The 22,261-nt window shown below is 45.2% G+C and overlaps 1 protein-coding gene and 1 long non-coding RNA gene across 4 annotated transcripts in view; one reads left to right on the forward strand and one right to left on the reverse strand.

Annotated features, from left to right (window-relative positions):
* Window positions 1-21,372, reverse strand: part of GAS7 (growth arrest specific 7) — a 135,065-nt gene extending 113,693 nt beyond the window's left edge. The window contains exon 1 of one of the 3 annotated variants that reach the window (XM_081897970.1): window positions 21,062-21,372. In XM_081897970.1, the coding sequence (XP_081754096.1) occupies window positions 21,062-21,280 (219 nt within the window). In that variant the 5' untranslated portion in view covers window positions 21,281-21,372. Of the gene's footprint in view, window positions 1-8,622; window positions 8,662-16,920; window positions 17,063-21,061 lie in introns of those variants that run through there. The other 2 variants (XM_081897971.1, XM_081897972.1) reach the window with 2 other exon arrangements.
* Window positions 21,373-21,532: 160 nt separating this feature from the next.
* LOC309362517 overlaps window positions 21,533-22,261 on the forward strand; it is a 47,014-nt gene continuing 46,285 nt past the window's right edge. Inside the window, exon 1 of the long non-coding RNA XR_014164994.1 lies at window positions 21,533-21,686. This is a non-coding gene — a long non-coding RNA (uncharacterized lncRNA). The remainder of the gene's footprint in view (window positions 21,687-22,261) is intronic.

Raw genomic sequence — 22,261 nt, forward strand, 5'->3', positions numbered from 1 at the left:
CTAAGCTAAGCAGCACATGCTGAGTAGCACATGCCACCATCTAGGGAAAGCACCTGGAAAGAGTAATATTGCTTGTGAGATGCTTAAGTTTCCCGGGTCGGGTAGCGATGACTCACAATGCTAATAATTGCACATTCATATATTGATGTTTTCATGCCCTTACTAATGCTTCATGCACCATTTTCTTAGTGTGGGAGAGGTCACAGGCTGTTTTCCAGTCCAATAATCTCACAGTGCACACGGATATTTCCCCTTGTCTTCATGGGGCCACATAGCAGATTCAGGATGCATATGACATCTCTATTCCTCCTACATATTTTTACTATTGTAAATGTCAAGTAACAGGCCAAAAACACATACAGGGTACTATTTTTGAAAGCTTTAAGAGACATACCCTTATCTACAGTCAAGGTTGCAAAAAGCAGTAGAGCTTATTTTATTTGTATACCTCATAATGGCTAAATCTGCAAGGAATGGCAAGCCAAACCATAGCTTAGTGCTAATATGTGAAGATGCAAGCTACCAGGGATGAGATTGCAGCCGCTTTGAGCCTCTCCGGTCCTTTTAAATCAGTGTTGGGTGGGCAGCTAAGCCAAGATATGGCTTAGTGTGGCATCCCATCCCAGGCTTGTGGTTAAGTTCTCTCCTCCTTAACCACTAGTTGCAGCAGATGTTCTTAAACTGGTGACCATCATTTCCAAGTTTGGATGAAATGGGAAACTAATGATTGGTTAGACACTTCCAAGTTTAAGCACAGCTCAAGTGAAGGGGTTCTCCATACCAGCAAAGAGCTTGAATTCATTGCCGCTTAATGAGTTGAGATACGATTACCTGAACCAGATCTATTTGTACAGCAGGTCTTTTGAACTTAGTAGCCACTTTGATCATTTGAAAAAGTGATCACCGATTAACCATATTCACAAATTTGACTTCCGGTGGTAAGGTAGGGGACAATAAAACATAGTTCTTAGCATCAGTTGCAAAATTACCTTAAATCTACATTGTGATGTATAAAAACATTCAGCAGGGCTTCTTTTTCAGTAGCTATGCTTTGAGGGACTTGGGCGAGGTGCTCTCAATAGCCCACTACCACCTTCGTCACTGTCCCCACCTGGCACAACTGCTCTCCCACAGCTACTCTCAACAGTTTCTTTCCCATCACTCCTCACTGCCTTCTTGCAATGCCTAACCAAGTACAGTGGTACCTCGGGTTAAGTACTTAATTTGTTCCAGAGGTCCGTTCTTAACCTGAAACTGTTCTTAACCTGAAGCACCACTTTAGCTAACGGGGTCTCCCGCTACCGCTGCGCCACCGGAGCACAATTTCTGTTCTCATCCTGAAGCAAAGTTCTTAACCTGAGGTACTATTTCTGGGTTAGCGGAGTCTGTAACCTGAAGCGTATGTAACCCGAGTTACCACTGTACCCACATGAAGGGCAGAGCAGCCTGCTGCACTATCCCTCTGAGGTCAGGATCTCAGGAGGAGCATCCTGGCCAGCCTTCTGCAAATATTAAAGTGGTGCAGGCAGAAACTGGCTCAGTAAGTAATCATGTAGCAATGAAAATTCTTTCCCCCTCTTCCTATCAGAAAGGAGGAAAGAAAGGACGAAAGAGAGAGAGAGCAGCAGCTCGTCTTGAAGACAAGGATGGGCAAGAAATTTGATTCAGTTCAAGTACCTAGTTGCTCCCTAATTCAAACTTTCTGAAACAATATCCAAACCAAAACACACCCATCTTTCAAAATTTGCATTTAGCCAAATCTTTCATTACAGCTCTCTTAGCCACTTACTGTATGCAAAAAAGGAACACAGAAAGGTATTATATTAGGGGAAGTTGTTTTGCAAAATGTGTGCATTTGGAGAAATTTGTGCTAAAATGCTGATGACTACTTACTTAAAGAGGAGAAAAATGAAAAAAGAGAGAAACTGAAATTGACAGATCAATCCCTGCTTGATGGAGGCAGCTGCTGTCCAAGATGTTTAAAACAAAGAACCACAAGGAGCTTCAGATTTCTCCCCAGTACACTTTAAAAACCAGCCAATGGTTTTGTTAAGAGACAAAAAGCAACAGCCTGGCTAGCCTTTGTTTGTCCCCACACCACCAAGAGCGGGAGCTGTGAAACCCAGGACTTGCCTCCCCCCCCCCCCAGGGCTACACCCAGGCCTTTAGTGTCATGGCATCTTCTTTGGACTGACTTCCTGTTACATATTCGGCAGGGGCCACCACCTTTTAAGCACCGACTGAAGATCTTTGCCAGCATGCATCTATACTGGAACTGTTTTCAGATGTGTTTTAATTGTTGTATCATTTGTATGTTTGCTGCTTGGGGAGGAAGGGAGGGATACCCATGACATAAATAACAAGTACAGATACAGCTGCCCAGGGGAGCTTTTGCAGACACTGCCATTCAGCAACTCCTGCAACACTGCCTGGGCTGCCAACAAGCAGCTGATTGCTGGGGCTTCCATAGCTTTGTGTGTGGCATCAGACCTGGCCCAGAGATGCCGAGGCTGCTTTGAACACAGAGCAACACAAAGAGAGACACTCTTTCATTTGTGTAGTATTTTCTTTAGATTGTCTGTTGCTTCAGGGTTTTTTTGTACGCTGCTTATCGAGATATTTTTTAACATAATAAGCGGCATAGACATTACATAATCAATACACCAAGTAATTCCACCCAGGAAGAAACCTTTCTCCAGCACTTGAGTATTGAATAGAAAAGTGCCCTGGCTTTCGCATTTTTTTGTTCCTTCAGCTGAAGGAAACACAAACCTCAGCATCACAAAACCAAGGTGAAGCCATTTCCACACAACAGGAGCCATCACTGAGCTACTAATTAAGCAGAGCTAATCCTGTGGTCAGGGGCTGCTCCGCAGAGCAAATACAAAAGAAATCAATTTGCAATTGAACTCTCATCGCCTAAACGGCAGGGAGAGGAAAGCTTTTATTTTCCATCCCAAGTTCAAACTTCCCCTGCAATGTTTAGCGTGAACAGGACTGGGGGTCAGGAGGTTGCTGGAAAACAATAGAATGGTGAATCTCACATTCAGATAATGTGCCAGATACACAATGGCTCGTATTATTCCTGCTAACTGTAGAGGCTTCTGAGCTGGATTTACGCATTGAAAAGAAATGACTGCAGTTCACCGGCACTTGGTTTTTTCAAGCAAGGTATTGCTATGAGAAGGGCTTGCTGGTTGGTGGTTTGAATTCCCTCAACAGGGTGAGCTCCTGTTGTTCAGTCCCAGTTCCTGCCCACCTAGCAGTTCGAACGCACGCCAAAAAAAGTGCAAGTAGATAAATAGGTACTGCTCTGGCGGGAAGGTAAACAGTGTTTCCGAGTGCTGCTCTGGTTTTGGTGTTCCGTTGTACCAGAAGCGGCTTAGTCATGCTGGCCACATGGCCCGGAAAAACTGTCTGCAGACAAATGCCGGCTCCCTTGGCCTGTAAAGCGATATGAGCACCACAACTCCAGAGTTGTCTGCGACTGGACTTAACTTTACCTTTACCTTTTTACAATGAATAGTGGCTTTCCAGAGTTTCAGACAGGAATCTCTTCCGACCCAACCTGGAGATCCCAGGGATTGAACCTGGGACCTTTTGCTTGTAGTACATGAGCCCTACCACCAAGCTATAGCAATTTCCCTGAGGATGGAGGGGGGAAGGTGTGGAAAAATTGCTGCGAGGGATTGCTCCACTTGGGGATGGCTGGTTGGTTGCAGTTTTCTGCTTGTAAAAGGTGTGCACTCCAGGTCTGATGAGTTTCCTAAGACTACATGAGCTCTCTGTCTAAGGGGTGGGGGGAGGATTAAGAACTGAAAGAATCTCTGCCTGAAAACTTGGGAGAGCTGGTGCCCTTCAGTGTAGACAATACAGAGCCAATGGTCTGACACAGTATAAGGCAGAGAGTCCTGTGTTCCTATGGCAAGGCTTTCAAAGCAAAGGTTGACCAAATGAAGACCAAATCACAGCATATCACACATGTGGTGATTGAAAGGAAAGTAACTGGCAGGGAATAACAGCATATTCCAGCACCCAAACATTAAATAATAAGTGATTTCATCACAATTGCATTGGAAAATGTCATCTGGAACCACCACTCCAACTCAGCCAGCCTTATAATGAAGCACTCTGTGCAGCAAATTCCTAAGAAATCACAATTTTCTTCCCCTAACTCATCATGTGGAATCATACCCAGGCTTTTTATTTTGTTTTTTTAAGTTAGCAACGAAGAGCTGTCATTTTGACTTTTTGCTTCAGGTATGAAAAACGCCTAAAGCCACCAAGCTAAACATTTCCATCTCAATAAAAATGATCATCTGGAAAGACCTGGCATGGTGTGTCAGCTGCAGTGTCAGAACCGTGTGAGCCAGATGTGCAGGACTCATATGTCTTAGGCAAGCAGCCACCAGAGAGGAAGACGAATTAAGCCCCATGCTGAATCGTTTTCTGTGGAACATACAACATCTCAGCAAGCGCTGTGAGAACAGTTTAGGCCTAGAATCAAAGCGCCAGCCAGAATCAAACATTTCTCTCCGACCCTTTGCAGAAAAGTGACTATCCAAGGGGGAAAAAGTGGGTAGAGGCTGGGAATGTAAGAAGGCTTCCTCCCCCCGCCCTCATTCCGTACTGCATTCATTGCATGCAGCACTGTTTCCATTTCACTGCAGTTAGCCTTCTACCAAAAACCACACCATTTGTCTTGCAGTCCACCATGGCAAAATTACCTAACTTACACAATTTGTTACTTAACCTACAAAATTAATTGTGAAACATACGGTATTCCACCCCATTCATTTAAATGCAAGGGGAACTCAATGCAAAACAGGGTGCTTGTAATCAATGATGTATCTTTTGTGGATGGAAAGCAACAACAACAGCAGTGCCAGTCGTGTTTGCTGGATCGATTCAAGGGATGAATAAGTGAACATTGGCAATTTCTCCCCCATTCCCATCGAAATTCTCCAATGTCCCTAGTAAGGAGTCATTAAAAGATCTCTGAGCTGTTTAGGAAGATTACAGTCAGGCCTATCTGTGAAAGCTGCTTCAACAAGAGGGAACAAATACTTTTCAGAGTTCATCTCTCCTCTTTTGTGACACGCATGTAAGTTATTGGTACATGGGAGTACACTAAAGTATTTGCACATATTTAACGTAACTTTAAAAGTACCCCATGTTTATTGTCCCAAGGAAGCAACTAAGTCCAGCAGATATGTAAAGAACAACACAGAACCAGTCAAGAGACATGTCAAACCACAGTAACAATCTGCTACAAATGAGACCTACTGTAGATAAGGAAATAGACCCAGGACTTTCCTTTGCAAGTCATTATCCATTTCTACATTTACGAGATGGAGATGACTTTTAGCAGTGGTAACATGTTTTTGAGCTTGAACCATAACAGGCACAGACTCCATCAGACATGAGCAATTAAAACAAACATTTGCATGTACTGTTAGGACTCACTTGTGTACATCACAGGAGCACTAATAACTTTCCCACAATCCTATTGAGAGGTTACTATTTGTAAAACCCAATCTCACAGGATGCAAGAGGACAGAGTCTGAACTCTTGCCAAGATTTCACTATTGAAAGTGATTACTTGGCTTAAGATAAAGAGTTAGTCCTATTAGGACACAGGTGGTGCAAGACAGGAAGTCAGAAGCTGTTGACACCATAGATTGCAAAGAGCCCCTCTCCTGTTTTGAATTGCAGGTCTTGGTTGCAACTACATGCAAAAATGTTATGCCAACTCCTAAGTGTGCCTCACATCTTACACTGTGTTACACTGTGAACTAAATACACCGAAAGGGAGGGGGAGGATGCAAGGGACCCCAGGAATCGTCTGCTCGAGAACCTAAGGTTTCACATTACACAAGCCATGTCTGCCAAGTCTTATAAATCACCTTGTAATCCACTTGTCTAAGTGCAATTCCGCAACTGCAGTAAACAACATTTGCTTTATGCTAACCACTTATATGGACTTAGAAGCCTTTCTATAACCTCCAACTTGACACTGATGTCTAGCTACAAACAGGCAGTTGGTTCAAAGTGGAGATTCAGGACAAACCATGGCTGTATGAACTGCTGGGAGGTGTTTTCATGGGTTGGTAAATACAGGTGGGCGATAAGGTTTTCCAACTTGTACCAAGTCCCATTTATTCATTTAGTAGATTCATATCACTACACATTCTCAGAATGGCTTACAGATACCGTACACAAAACAATATAGATCAATATGCCCACAGTAAAGCATTTCTGATAAAAATCAATATACGTGAACCTTAATCTGACCATTATATAACCATTCTTACTGTTCAAAGATTCAATGAAAGATAAACTTTGTAACCCCAAACTGGAGTCCATTCAGTGTCGGTGCCCATCTCATCTCAAGAGGGAGAATATTCCATTCTACTAACAGAGCCTCCCTCCAACACATAGAGCATCTCTCCAATACTGTACTGTCTTTCTGCTAAATGAATCTCAAACCATTCAGGACTCTGTCTATCACAGCAGGCCTCCAGCTGCTTGGTGCCTTTGTGGAATGATTGCAGCAGCCCCTTCATCACTGGGGAAAGCTTTCCCAGATAGCTTCTTGAAGATGCAAAGGTGCTGGAGAAGCAAGTTTTGTTCACCACCATCACTGCCACATGGTAGGCACAAAAGTGCACTCTCAACTATTCTAAATGCATTTGGTACAATACTTGCTATTGTCTGGTCACCTGGAGTTCTCCCCAAAATCAAGGAGGCCTTCTTACATCCATGAGAACAGATGGGCCACAATGACCCTTTCCATTTCTCTGTTCCACATACAGACAAAGATTATGGAAGAGCACCAGTCATGCTAACTGGGAGATCCCCCAAAGCATTCATACCTTGAAGGGAGTCATTGCTACCAAAAGTCTAAATCCATAACAATGGGCTAATTGAACCACGACAACCAAACTGTGCTTGCCCTATGGGCTAACTGAGAGGCGAGGTCCGAGTCCAGTCCAAGGTCGAAGGTGCAATAGGGAGACAGTCCTTAGAAGTTGAAGCTGGGTGCAGGGCAGGGAGTCGGGTGAGGTCAGGAGCTCCAGCAGGAAAGCAGGACAGGGTTCAGGCAGGAACCAGTAACCAACAATGTTGCTCCCGCAACTTGGGACTGGGCCTGGCTGGCTTTTATCTGCCCCGAGGCATAGGGCGGCCCCAATCCTCAGCTGACTCGCCTCTCCTGGCCTGGAGGTGAGCGCTCCTCCTGCGGGAACTTAGTTCCCTCTGCCTCTCTGCCCTGACCCTCTGCAACTCAGGAGAGGCGGGAGGGTTACTGGACCCAGAGGCAACCTCAGCTTCCTCTGACGGGGCTGAGAGTGGAGCACCTGCAGGCAATGGGTCCTCCATCACCTCAGGAGCCAGAGCAGAGTCAGCTGGTGCCTGCACCTGAGGATCCAGCACAGGTGAGGACCCTTCAGGCTCATGCCCCAGCCCTGGCTCAGCTGTTCTGGAGGTGGGGAATCCTGTGCAGGCTGGGATTCCTCAGGTTCAGCATCTGAATCCGAATCCCAGGCCATCACACAAACCATTTACCAGTCATCTGTTCACCAAAGCCAGATCCATGATATATCTGCTGCCCTGCAATAGTGAAGACTAATTAATTTCCACTTTTCTGGGACTATCTAAGGGATATAATGAAGCAACTCATGGATAATAGAATCTAAATTGAGACTGCCAGTGATAACTCAACTCAACTCCTTAGAGGCAACTAAGACTGTTCCAAACTAAGTCTTCACACTTAATGATGCCCAGCCTGTGCAGCAGGGTGAGCACAAAAAGCATGTTTACCTTTTATACCCAGAAACTTAAAACTAGAAAATAATTTTAAAACACACTACTTAGAGCACAATTTGTATTTCGGAGCAAGGCACATGTCAAACCTTTGAGAATCAATAGGAAGGTTTTGCTTGAATCTAGAACACTCACTTCACAAACACTTTCCCTCTGTACTGAAGCTCCATTGTTGCCCATTTTCAAATGAGATGCTGGACTGAGTCAGAGTCTATGAACACTGCAATGCAGCTTGAAAAGTTGCATTTTTCTGCTATACATCATTGATCATGATGCTTCTCTTAACAAGAAGATCATTTGTTCTGCCCTTGCCGTGTACTGGTACACAAAATTACACAATACAGATTGTTGTGTTTGTTAAAAATATATCACAATGCAAACTTGTGCCGTAAGAGATTCCTAGAAAACAGAACTGCTTTCATTAACTGTTCACAATTGTAAGTCTTCCAATCCCTAGGTTTGGGTCATCCTAAGGAGCTAATAAGAATTTTATTTTACAATAGCCATGTTACCTAACAGACAGACAGGCATATACACACACAACATTAATACACTTGATGCTCTGCCCCCCAAAATAATTCAATTCTATTCACTAAGATTGTGATATCCCATTTTACAAAACATCAAGCCTGATGTCCATAGTTACCTCAAGAAAATATTATACAATGCCTATCTGTAATGTCTCAGATACCTCCACGATGCTATAGCACAGCACACCCTTGCAAAGCAAAATGTACTTTTAAAAACATTGCAATTACCCTTCCACAGTTATGGTGGATGATGCAATTATTTACATACTTTTAATCCAGCACTGGACTTCATTATAGGTGCTTTGATTAGGAGCACACAAACTCATAAAGGCACGTCTTGCTAAAGTAACAACAATATGCCACATGCCTGGGGTGATGGGACAATTGCTGGGAACACCCTTCTGCGTTGAAGAAAGAGTCGCATAAGTGCATTCTGTCTATTGTGTAGGCAAGCACCCACGCCTATCATGAACAGAATGCAAAATGTGCCCACACACCCTTGACTCACATGCTTGGTGGCGATCTTCCTAGGTCTCTCAAACACATTTCTTCAATATCCCATTAAACATTAGAAGTGATGCTGAAGTGTACCACATAAAAGCACAGCATAGGAAGCCCAACTTAACTATTAGCTTCTGTTCCCTATAAACAGAGCTGTTGCACCATCTTCATATTCACAGCTTGTTCCAGTTCCCAGATGATGCACAATAAATCCCCATTTTCTGCTGCTCAATAACCAATCCGGCTAGTCATTCAGCCAAATATATACACACTAGATGCTGGGGAAAGAATAATCAAGGGAAGATCAAATTAGCAATGCTGAGTAACTTCCGTACTTGTCATTTCAGCTCATACAGACTCGTTTATTAAGCAAGCTTCTGTCTGCTGTAAAGAAATACATACCCATAGCTCTATTGCACAAGAGTGGCTCGTATCTGTGAGTTACAGGCCTAGTTACATTCCAAGTGAAAAAGAATTGCAAAATCCCAAAGTGCCAATCAAAGTAAGGTATAATCCCATACTACTATGATGCATATTTATAAGCACAAATAAAGAGTAGATCCTAATAAAATACCTGCAATTATAACTATACTGCCAGTTCAGACAGCACAATCCACAGCACTGTACTCCCATAAAAGCAAAATGCTGGTTAGTGAACATAAAGGAAGTTCTGGCCTAGAAAACATGCTGACAGTAAATCAAGAGAATGCATTTCTTGGCAAACTAAACGTTCCATATCTATAAGATTTAAACCAACTCAAGAAACCGACATAACTGAACAGAACCTTAATTTATTCAGAAGAGGAAATCCTCTTTTTGCCTTCTTAAAAATCCCAGGACATAGTCTGAGATGTGAAATTTTAGGATTGATTGGTTTAGGACTGTAACTTCATCTCAGGCTTCTGTTAATGGTGTGGATACTTACTGCTATAATTATTGACGTTTATGTGGCCGCTCATCAGTAAAATTCTCTAGACACCTCTGTAGCTTCAAGCACAATAAAAGAGGCCACCTTGCCCTTTGGTCACAGAATGCACCCACTCAAGCTTCCCAATAGGGAATACAACCACTGCAAACCTGTATTGCCAGTGCCCTCCCCAATCTTGTTTTCCACTGCTTTTCCCTCATCCATTGTAGTGAGCAGAACTCTAGCCAAAGGCAGATTTAGGGGAGCACAACCGGTTGTACTGGTCGTGGAATTTCGGGGGCGCTGCAGGTTGCTCCACAACTATTATGTAGTATGGAAGGTGAGAGGCAGTGAGGTGCTGAATTTTGGCATTGCACAGGGCACCACTGAAATTTGAGATCCCAAGGCCCACCACTGCCCTAGCTGTAACACACAGGTACGCAGATGACAGAATCAGGAAACCATGGCTGCCGCTCTCGCACTGCATCAAGGCATTTAAAGGTACATGCCTAATGTTCTGGTTGCAATGCATACATCAGTATCAGATGGTGAAATTGGGGGGGGGGTGTCACTGCTGATTACCTGGAGGGAGGGGGCAGCAGCAAGCTGCAAATGCACCAGCAGGAGTGCTGAACTGCCTCTGTACCCGCCTTGCCCCTCCCTCTCTTCTTTTCAGTAAGCAGCAGCAGCACTGACCAGAGGTCAGATGAATGCCACTGTCCAATAGGTACTCCACCATAGCTGTATGAAGACTTGTCTTCAAACATATGCAGTTCCCACAATGAAAATCAAGCATTAGCTGATGCTTGTACATAGCTGCTTCTCACCATCAAGCAAACATGACTCTAGGAAGCCTCTATCCCCCCTAAACCGTTTCACACCTCAGGTCAAATCTTATTTTCCCTGTCCCCTCAACCAAACATTGGGAGTAAAAGGTTGGCCTGAAATAAACAGGATTATCTTCCAAGTTTATTTATGCATTGCATGAAGAGGTACCACACAGAGAGTGGGACTGTGGGGCTACACCCCTGGCCCTGAGGTCACATGGTCATGCAGGTGCAGATGTCTGTAAATGATCACCTATGTGTTTTCCACATATTCTGGAAGTTCCCCAGTCGTGCAGGATTCCCAAACACATGGAAAGCTGACACATGCAGGCTTTTCTTTGCAGACAGCCACACCTAGCATGTGGGTGTGGGGGCAGCTTGTGGCCGAGGGTAAGTGAAGGGGAACATAAGTAGCAGCCAACATTTGCTGTATTTTTACACACACACAGCCCAAACCAGCAGTCAAAGTTAATTTCTGAAGCTGCAAAACCAAGCCTACAGCTTAGGCCAAAAGTTGTACACAATTACTAGAAAACAGAAATGTTTTTTCTCCCCAACCAAGAAAAATTAAAGGGTTCCATTTCCCACTGTAGTGGTCCAATTTCCATGCAAGTGCTAGTGGGTGCACCCCCCACCCCCATCATGCTCGTTTAACACAGACATACAACATCAAAATGCAGGAATCTTTTTGCCCAACGTGGGACTTGAATGCACGACACTGAGATTAAGAGCCTTACCTGGAGAAGCCAGGGATTGAAACTGGAATCCCTGAGTCACTGAGCTATGATTCCCACCTCCTTCAAACACCCTGCCCTTATGCTTATCTCCTTACCTACAAGAAAGGTACACATTCTTTTCAGGGGGTGCCTAAGTTTCAGCGAGTGACGCTGTGGTGCAAACCACTGAGCCTTGGGCTTGCTGATTGGAAGGTCGGCGGTTCGAATCCCTGCGACGGGGTGAGCTCCCGTTGCTCGGTCCCTGCTCCTGCCAACCTAGCAGTTCGAATGCATGTCAAAGTGCAAGTAGATAAATAGGTACCACCCCGGCGGGAAGGTAAAATGGCGTTTCTGTGCATTGCTCTGGTTTCGCTAGAAGCAGCTAGGTCATGCTGGCCACATGACCTGGAAAAACTGTCTGCAGACAAATGCCGGCTCCCTCGGCCAGTAAAGCGAGATGAGTGCCGCAACCCCAGAGTCGTCCACGACTGGACCTAACGGTCGGGGGTCCCTTTACCTTTAATCTCAGTCAAACCTTACCAGTGCTAGGACTGAGAGAGGGACAAGTGCATGCTTGACCTGCAGGTGCAGCAACACCAGCCCTTCTCAGTGTTTCTTTCTTAGCAACTTCCCACACAAAGCCATCCAAATGGTTTGCAATTGGCCCATGTTTTGTGCAAGTTGTTTGATGGAAGAGATGCTCATTTTCTTAAGGTATCTTAAACAGCACTCTCTATTAGCAAAACACCAGATTTTGACATCTGTCTCTCTTTTTGACTGAACAGACATATTTTATACAAGTAAAAAAACTACTGGGAAGGGTATAAAAAAAGAATTAGGACCACACTTCACACATTACACCAGCATTCCAAAACCTGGTACAATCCAGATACTACTGGAGCATACTAGGGACTACACTGCATTCCTCCAAATACTACTACTATATGGAATAGGTAGGCTCATAGAATACTGGGTAGGAAACTTTTGTATTTTCTGATCCAAACAATTACCAAATAAGAGGCATTTCCTATGCACCTCTCCCAGGGACCTCTTCTCAGTGTTATTCTTTCCTGGATTCTTCTAGATTTATAGGGTTTAGCAAATGAACCCCTTTCTATAAAATACATGCAAGGACAATACATACAATAAAAGAATCTGTTTGGAGCTGCAATGTTTTCATTGAGGAAAATGGTGTGATATTTTATTTTTAAAAAATGTATCGCAAACAAACCACTCTGGGGGGTTTTACCAGTTTACTGATTTGAGCACAAAGCTTCACAGCTATTTGTTTTTGTAAAGAATCCAAGCCAATATACCTTTCCAGAAAACAGCACTTTTGTTCCTCAGTTGTTGAAGATGATGCAGCCCAGACATCTTAGAATTAAGTAGCAGGGTGCATTTTCCCAGCACTCAAGCCATAATGTTTTGTTGCTAGAAAAATGCAATTTTCTCCAGCTAGCACTTCCCTAGCAATGCTCTGCGGACTATGACTGCCTGAATGGATAGTGCCTGCAATATTACTAGCCTAGTGACAAGTAGCAACTCCCACGCCACCAGCACCCAAACCATAGTTTGTACCTTTAAAAAATGGTTGCATGTATGTGTACATGTGTGTGTGTGTGTGTGTGTACGTTCACACACACACACAGAGAGAGAGAGAGAGAGAGAGAGAGAGAGAGAGAGAGAGAGAGAGAGAGAGAGAGAGGTCTCCATTATAACCTTTTTCTGTGCTTTTTCGCTCCCCACTGTTGGACACAGAGAGTTGGACATCTGGCCTCACATGGCGGGGGGTTATATGAATGTTCTTAATATTGGCATGTGTCTGAGCATTCACAATCCTAGCTTCACTGTTAAAGTATCTCCCACCCGAAAGCCAAATCATACAGTGACTTCATTTTGTTGAAAAACAGTTGTTTGAATCAGCCGTGAGTTATCAAAGCTGTGCATTCATGTCCTTTATCCCAGTTCCTCATGCCAGTTTTTCCCACCCTTGGCTTCCACCAACATCACCAGTGTCATTGCAACAGGAAACCACATCCCATGATGCTGCCTTGTGTCATATAGCAGGAGAAGCTCACACACAAGACTTTCTTTCAAAAAATGAACCACGTAGAACATGCTTTTTTCTATCAGCAAAGCTAGGCTTCAGAAGGTTGGAGGCACCCAGAGCAAATCTTCCAGATCTTAGCATGTTAGTAGGTACACATGGGGGAAAAGATTGTCATTCAGGTACCCACAACCCAAGTCATGCCTCTGAACATGCACAGCTGACTTTCCCTTCCCATTCAGGAGCCACCGCCTACACTAAACAGCTGGGATTAAGGGACCTGACTTTCAGGTGAGAAGGGTGTAGTTCAGCCAAAGCTTGAATCCCACTACTTCTAACTAAACCACAGTGAATTCTCAGGATTGTTTGTTCCACTTTAGCCTCCACGAAACCATCACACATTATGATGACTTTTAAACAAAGCTTAAAAGAGCCCCAGCTAATGACTAATTTTCAACAGGGGGCATTTTCTAAGTAAAACAAGGACTAACAACATGAACTCTTCCCACTGATTCTGGCACAAACCTAGCAAAGGGCTCCAAATACAGTGTAGATGGAGACAGAACCGCTTGCCAGAGTTATTCCCTCATTTAGCTCAGATTTCAACCCTGTGCAAAGCCAAGACACAAAGGGGAGTGAAGTGTTAACTGACCCTGCACACACAGGATACAACAGTATGAAAGGTTTACTTATGTGGTCACTTGCCTTGCCGCAACAATCCCTTGACTCTCTTCAACCCTGGGCCAGTTTGTAATTTCAAGGCCAAAGTGAAAGATGAAAATTGAACATACAGCATATTAAAATATGATTCCCTTCTCCGGGGCACTGAGGACCCCACATCATCCTTTGGTGCTCCACTTCCACACCTGTTCACTGTGCAGGAGTTCACTACACAGGGAATAAATGCAGTACGCTTGCAGACAGTGGTCCACACATACTGCTTATCACTGAGCAAGATAATCCCCGGACTACCTATCTTGCCATTTTGGGCAGCCACAGTGGTATATCATTGTGTAACGAATGAGTCACCCCAATATCCCACCAATAATGTGGCAAAACAAACACGCATATTTGCTAAGGTGAGCGTGCCGGCAGCATATAGGAAACAACTGATCTCTTAGATGCCTGGCAAGCAAAACTATTTTGAAAATCTGTCCCCCCCCCCCCAATCCATATATAAAACTGATACCCACTGAAAACAACAGCAGCTCTCAGCAAATAGATGGGTGCTGGCAGAAGTTCCAATTCCCAAGCTGTCTCCTTCAGTACTGGAATGAGACATTATGCTTCGCAAGAGAGATGTGCAACTATGGGAGGTGACAGTAGCTATAAAAAGTCCTGACAGTTTTCAGAAGAGCAAAATTTACATTGGCTGCTGCTTCTTTGCATAAGTGATTTCCCAAAGCCATCAGTCAAAGAAACATCAACCATCCAATAATGTCCAAATAACCCTTTGCAAGATATTAATGATGTGCAGGTGTCAGCATTCCAGGATCAAATGCAAACAACAGTGAGCCGTACTTGGTCAACTCACTATTCAACCCTAGGCTTGGCATGCAACTATCAGCTGATACGTTAAGTCCATTTTTTAAAATGGTATAATATACTGAAATTTTACAGAATTTCAGGAGTAAAGGAACATAAGATTTATGGGGGACTCCCTGGTCCTGAATGGGGCAACGGTACCTCTGAAGGAGCAGGTGCGCAGCCTGGGAGTTATTTTGGACTCACAGCTGTCCATGGAGGTGCAGGTCCATTCTGTGCCCATGGCAGCTGTCTACCAGCTCCATCTGGTACGCAGGCTGAGACCCTACCTGCCAATGGACTGTCTCACCAGAGTGGTGCATGCCTAGTTATCTCCCGCATGGACTACTGCAATGCGCTCTACGTGGGGCTACCTTTGAAGGTGACCCAGAAACCACAATTAATCCAGAATGCGGCAGCTAGACTGGTGACTGGGAGCAGCCACCGAGACCACTTAACACCGGTCTTGAAAGACCTACATTGGCTCCCAGTATGTTTCCAAGCACAATTCAATGTGTTGGTGCTGACCTTTAAAGCCCTAAACGGCCTCAGCCCAGTATACCTGAAGAAGCGTCTCCACCCCCATCATTTGGCCCGGACACTGAGGTCCAGCGCCGATGGCCTTCTGGAGGTTCCCTCACTGCAAGAAGCAAAGTTACAGGGAACCAGGCAGAGGGCCTTCTTGGTATTGGCTCCCGCCCTATGGAACGCCCTCCCATCAGATGCCAAAGGAATAAAGCCCTGTTTAAGGAAGCTTTTAATATTTAATGTTTTATTGCTTACCATTATTATTATTATTATTAATCTGTTGGGAGCCGCCCAGAGTGGATGGGGAGACCCAGCCAGATGGGTGGGGTATAAGTAATAAATTATTATTATTATTATTATTATTATTATTATTATTATTATTAGTACTGCAATCCTATTGCTGCTTGTTAAGGAGCAAGACCCAACAAACACAATAGGACATCTGCAGATAAACATGTGTAGGGTTGCACTGCATTAACAACATATAGTAAATTAAGGACAGGTGGTGAAATAAGGTTATGTGTCACTTTCAAATTATAGGCTGCTGCAGAAGCTAAGATGTCTCTCCAGAGAAGGCCAAATCCACACACTGCCTTCCTTTTTCTCTGCACACCAAGAGGCCTGGTGTCACCACAACACGTACCAGGGAGCCTACTGCTCCTTCCATGGGCTGCCAGCAGCACCACAGCCAAGTAGCAGCAGGGACAGGGGGTGGTTGGGCCTATGCAGTCATCTTAAGCTTTCAGCCCATGAAGTTGTACTCACCTCATGAGAACTCACCATATGACATACATACATCCTGGATAGGGGCAGCATAATTTAGTGGCACTGGTGAGCACAGATATGCCATATGAGTTCAGGGCTCTGCTCAGCACCTCCTCCCATCAACTACTAAGTGATATCAAGGGCAGCTTGCCCAGGACACCCTGCCCCCAAGCCTGCAGCTGGGCCTGCAAGTTAGTTCCCTTCTTCACCTAAGGTGCATAAGAGAAAACTGCAATTTTTCTTAGCAGGACCCTGTTTAAAGGTAAAGGGACCCCTGACCATTAGGTGCAGTCGTGACCGACTGTGGGGTTGAGGCGCTCATCTCGCTTTATTGGCCGAGGAAGCCAGCGTACAGCTTCCGGGTCATGTGGCCAGCTCTTGGAAACGGCGTTTACCTTCCCGCCAAAGCGGTACCTATTTATCTACTTGAACTATGACGTACTTTCGAACTGCTAAGTTGGCAGGAGCAGGGACTGAGCAACAGGAGCTCACCCCGTCACAGGGATTCGAACCACCAACCTTCTGATCGGCAAGTCCTAGGCTCTGTGGTTTAACCCACAGTGCCACCCTCATTCCATAGGACCCTGTTTAGGTGCATGTAATTACATGTTATGTGCACTGAACACTAAAGGTACTTTCATTTCAAGGATGAAGGGCACGCGGACCTGACGCTCACCACATGGTTTGGCCTTGTGTCTGAACACAGCAGCTGTAGGACAAACATGTTTTACTAGTGAATCTTTCAACTCACCTCAGAACAGGCTTTGTCAGAGCAGGTGGAACACAGTCTTTGTCTATGTGCAACAGTGGGAGAGAAGACTTCACGTAGAGAACGATACTTGTAAGTGTTAACGCTGCCAGGCTGCATGTCACGTTTGCAGACGTCTTTGTAACACTGAGTTGGTATGCCAACAGGCCTGGTGCTTGTAGTCAGCTGTAACTCTCCAATGGTTTGACTTCACCTCCTAAGGCACACTCTTCCATTGTCTCCCAAGACAGACAGATGCCAACAAAAAAAAAACCAACTTGTAAGAGTACGAGTGTTACAGAAAAGACCTAGTTTTCATCTGCATAATGTTGGAAGAACATTCAGCCTTGCTCCCTTCTTCTGTTTCCAGATATTTTTACAAGATACTCCCTGCTCTCATGAGGGCTAGAAATTTATATAAACAGATATCTAGGATTATCATATTTCTGCCATAGGCATCACATTCTTCCTGCAAGCCAGGTGCCAAGTTGCTCCTCACAATTTTGATTCAGCTACTGTTCACCTCATCAACTAAGAGCCTGGGTTCCTGATATTTGCCCTTGAACCAAGTCCAGTTCCTAATATTTGGCAGAGGAAATTCCCACCACCCCAGATTTCTTGCTATACATTCCTCCTTCTGTCCAATACCCTAGTTCTTTGATGCAAATCAAATTATATATGAATTTGGAGGCCTTATAGCATGAATAGGGTTATGGTCATTATTACCCTGTCATCTCAAACAGGCCTAACAGGAATGAAGTCATTGAGAGCAATTACACTCTGATGGGGAAACAAACAACACATAAGAACCACTTCAGAAACAGCGCCAGCCTGGAGCAGTAATAAGGAGATACATATTACTGCCACAGAAAAAGGGTTTTAAGCTTCAAAAACAGGAAAGGGAGTGAACAGTCCGTGTACACCAAAATATTCGGAAAAGTGCCCTTCATATGCAAAAGAACCCATGTACTTTCTTAAGTACCTTTACAACTTGGATCTCAAGGTAATTAAATATATGGGGTGGTGTGTATGTGCTTTAAATCAAACACTGTATAAAGCTACAACTGTTTCAGCATTTACCAGAGAGAGCTCTATTTCAAATATACATGTTTCTGCAAACTGTAAACAGCTAAAGGTTCTAAGGTTGCATTCCAAAAAAACAAACACCCCACTCCAAGGGTTTGTTAAACACACCAATGATCTTTTCTTCATAGCAATTGTGCAGAAGACATTTATTTCACTGCATGGATGCAAGCACAAAAATAAGCAAAGAAAAAAGAATGGAATTTCTGGACTTGGGTTGAGAAAGCAAAGCCAAACTGTGTATGGACGAAATTTCTCTTTTCCACTTCATCACTGTGCATGTCCCAACCAGCAGTTTGTTACTTGCAGGATACATCTCCAAATGCCAATGGGACAGCATCCATGTGGCTTTCCCCCATATCAGCTGGATTGAGGCACATATGAAAACACAGCCTCCCAAGACTCTGAAGAGCAGGCACAGCAACTTTGTCTAGACTAGATTACATGCAGCAAGGAAAACCCTTTGAATCATTTTTTAGGTGGCAGCAATGCCAACAGCACATTTCTCCACAAAAAGGTAGAAAATTGGGGAAGGACCGTGTGGCAGAAATGCACATATTTGAGTATTTGCTCTACAAAACGACAGGCTTTATTACAAAAAATACACACCAGAACTCTTCTCCACAGCTTGGCCAACCAATTCAAGGTCCTTATTAGCAAACCTAGTGCAAGAGGACTGTACAGTACTGACAATACAAGCTGGAGTGCTCAGGATGCAACTGTTATTGTGCTGGAAGATTTTGCTCACCTGAGCCAGACTTCCAATATTCTACCGGAACACCTGTTCACAAATACCTTTTTCAAGTCATTGGTAGCATACTGACAGCCAAAGAGAATAAAGGACCTACCCTTTAAACAGTTTCAAAAAGATTCTCTGTCAAGTTTCCTGGAGGGGATCCTGATTCTAATTCACCACAGGTGACCACACAAGTGGTTATTTACACCCTGTTCTAAATTACCCCAACTATACTTCTCCTTCTCCTTGTGTGCTTACACAGCAGACAGGAAAACAAAGCGACAGACTTTCTAATATCTACAGAGCCCTCCCTAAAAAAGCACACACATTGACCACCATTATATTTTATCCCTAGGAAAATACTGCAAACTGCATGATGACCAATTAATCTGCATTCTGCAGTCAGAAGAAATCAAATATATTCATCTATCATTTTATTTTATTTGGCTTGTCTAGTCCGATCATAGAGGCCTAGCAAATCTTGCATTTCTTGGCAGCAGAGTTGGCATTTTTTGGTGATACATCCACAGATCCCTTCAGAACAACACAGATGGGAAATTTGTGGTGCTGAAAGTTTACTTGGAAATACTTAGGATTCTGAAAACCATATGTCAAAGCACAATCCTGACAGATTGTTTGTGCCATAGATGCTTACAATGCATCATTAAAGATGGTGTATAGACACAACATCTGGCACATCTCCTAACTGGAATCCAGGGTGTCACTAGACTGCCCCATACCAAGCTTAAAGCTTTGCCAACAGCCTTCCTAAGCAATAAATGACAACACCAAATTAATAAACATGTAAGTGATGATCCTGGCTCAGCTGTGCAATGGGACCATATTACATCAACACCATTCAGCTACACTTGGGCAGCAGAGCACATCCTAGAACCAAATTGCATTGAGCTGAGCTGATTATTTAAGAAATAAATCCCGCCAAAGTAAAAGTTCAAGCACATTGATTGGCATATATGTCACATGTGCTTAGAATAGCTTTAAACAGAGGGCTCTTCTCTTCTCTCATCAGTGGTGTGGTCTACCAAAGTTTCCTCTTATGTAAACATTGCTATCTTCCAATAAAAGGCTGGAGACAGTAAATTTATGATTAGTATAGAATAATCTGTTTGGGTTTTTATATTTTTTTAAAAAATATATTCATTCATCATACCACAGGGAAACATGGTATGCAGGCAGCAATCCTGTCAGAAAAAAAAGAATCCACATCTGGCTGGAAATATGGTGAAGAAGCGGCCCATTTTCACAGGCAGCTTTTGACATTAATCCATCAAGATCAGTGTTGTCAAGATGTGCTCTTAGCTGGTAGCAGCTCAGCAAGGTTTTTCAGGTGATGGAATTGCCCAGCCCTGCCTAGAGATGCCATGGATTGAACCTGAGACCTACTGTTTACCAATGAAGGGTTCCAGTGTGTAGAGCTGCAGCCCTTCCCACTGGGTTGAGGGGGAGGGAATGAGTAAGTTACTCATCTCATCATGCTTCGAAATGGGTCTTCAGCAGAGCATGTTTCTCACCCATGGTTCATACATGGAACAAACACTTCATGGGGAAAGCAGCCCACCTACACACCTTGGGGAAACAAAGCTTAAGAATGTGGAGAGCTCTTGTGAGGTGGAAACCACACAGTGGAAGAAATAGGCAGCTCCTCTTCACGCTGGAGAAGCAGTTAAGAGGATCCCACCATACTGCTGGCCATACTGCTTGTAAACAAGAGACACCCACAAAACAGGCACTCTGGTTATCTATTCTATACCAAAGGGGGCATCTTCACAGCACCCCACAAACACTGCACACATCACACAACAGCAGCAGCTCTACACACTGCACAAGAGGTTGCACCACTCTGCAGCCCACATGCCACTTCCAAGGGAACCCCTTCGCCCAAGTTCCACGGCGAGGGCCACCAGGCTGGATGCACGCCTCCCTCGCTGCAAGGCAGTCAGCCAGCCAAGCTCAACACCTCACGCAAACCCGTGATCAATAATAATAATAGCAGCAACAACAATCAAGTAACCCCACGCCGGCACCTCATGGAAGCACCCCAACAATTCCCCCAACCAACACTCTTCAGATCCCCACAAGGTGAAGAAACCCGTCGCAGGGGCGCCTAGCAGCCGCTGCAGAGCAAACTTGGCAAGACCCGAACTCGGGGCCAGCGCCTTCTCCCCTCCACATGCCACAGTCTGCCCTACGGGGCAGCCCCGTTGCCATCACCCGAGCCCACCGCCGCCCTCCCCACACACCCCCTGGCTGAACTGCAGAGCGCCCGCCCGCCCGCCCTCCCCCCTGCCCTGCCCTGCCCCTCACCTCGATCAGCTGGACGTAGCTGGCCGGGAACCAGCCGCGGAGCCCTTCGGCGGTCTCCCCTTCCCACCAGCCGCCGTCGGGCCCCGCCTGGAGGACGGTGAGCAGCTCCCCCGCCGCGAAGCGCAGCCCGTGCCGGTGCCTCTCCCCGGAGAAAGGGTACAGGGTCCTGCAGCGCGCGCCCAGCACCGGCAGCGCCCGCTCCTGCCCGGGCGGCGGCATCCCCTCGCCAGCCAGCCAGCGACTTGCCCAACTAACTCGGCTCTGGCTGCCACAGGTGCTGCTGAGCCGAGCGCCTCTGGCTGCCGGGAGCGAGCGAGCCTGCCTGCCTGCCTGCCTGCTCGCCTGGCCCCCCTCGCGTCCCTCCCCGTCAGCCCGGCCGGCGGATTGGCCGCCTCGCTTCCCCGCACCGCCCCCTGGGACAGGCGGACCGTCGCCGCGCCCGCCCTCTCACACGCGCACGCACACCGGAGTCCCAGCCAAGGCTGCACGCGCGGAGAGGGGGACGGGACGGGACGGGGCAGCGGCGCCTCCGCCTCCTCTTCGCCCCCGATGTTTCTCCCCGCCGCCCCTGACAAACGCGAGCAGGATTTTTGCGCTTCTTCGCCCGCCCACTTGCATTGTATCGGTAGGAATCCGGCTTTGGACTTACCGGTGAAATGGTTGTGATATACACCGAAAAGGGGGGGGAGGAGGGTGTTGAAGCGCAAAATGCGTGTGAATTCATCGAACACGTGTGTCTTGCGGGCACGCTTTCCGGGTGCGTGGTGAGTTGGGCAGACCTAGTTTGGTGCCACTACAGATAGTAAAACTACCCACCCCGCCGCCAAAATTGCATCATTAAATTAAAACATAGTCAGTACATGTAAAATTTAAAGACTCTGTAGCAGTCATTGAACAGCGGGACCCCTGCATAAAATTGTTTTTCTCTGCCAGACAGCAAAAATAAAAAAATATAATTAAAATGAGTAAAGATATTTCCCATAGTGTGGCTATACTTCCTCTAATGGCTATGAGATGCCAACAAGAACTATTGATGAGAATGTTTATGATTTTTATGGATAATGAATTTTCATACTGTTTTGTGCATGGGTTTTGTTTGAAACTTTGTGTGTTCCCATGGCTATGGAAATAAAGTTAACTCACAATAAAACAGAAATTAACTCCCTAGGCAACTAGGATAACTACAGAAGAACTTGCTAA

This window comes from Podarcis melisellensis, assembly GCF_964234715.1.
Source record: "Podarcis melisellensis genome assembly, chromosome: 2".
Lineage (NCBI taxonomy): Eukaryota > Metazoa > Chordata > Lepidosauria > Squamata > Lacertidae > Podarcis > Podarcis melisellensis.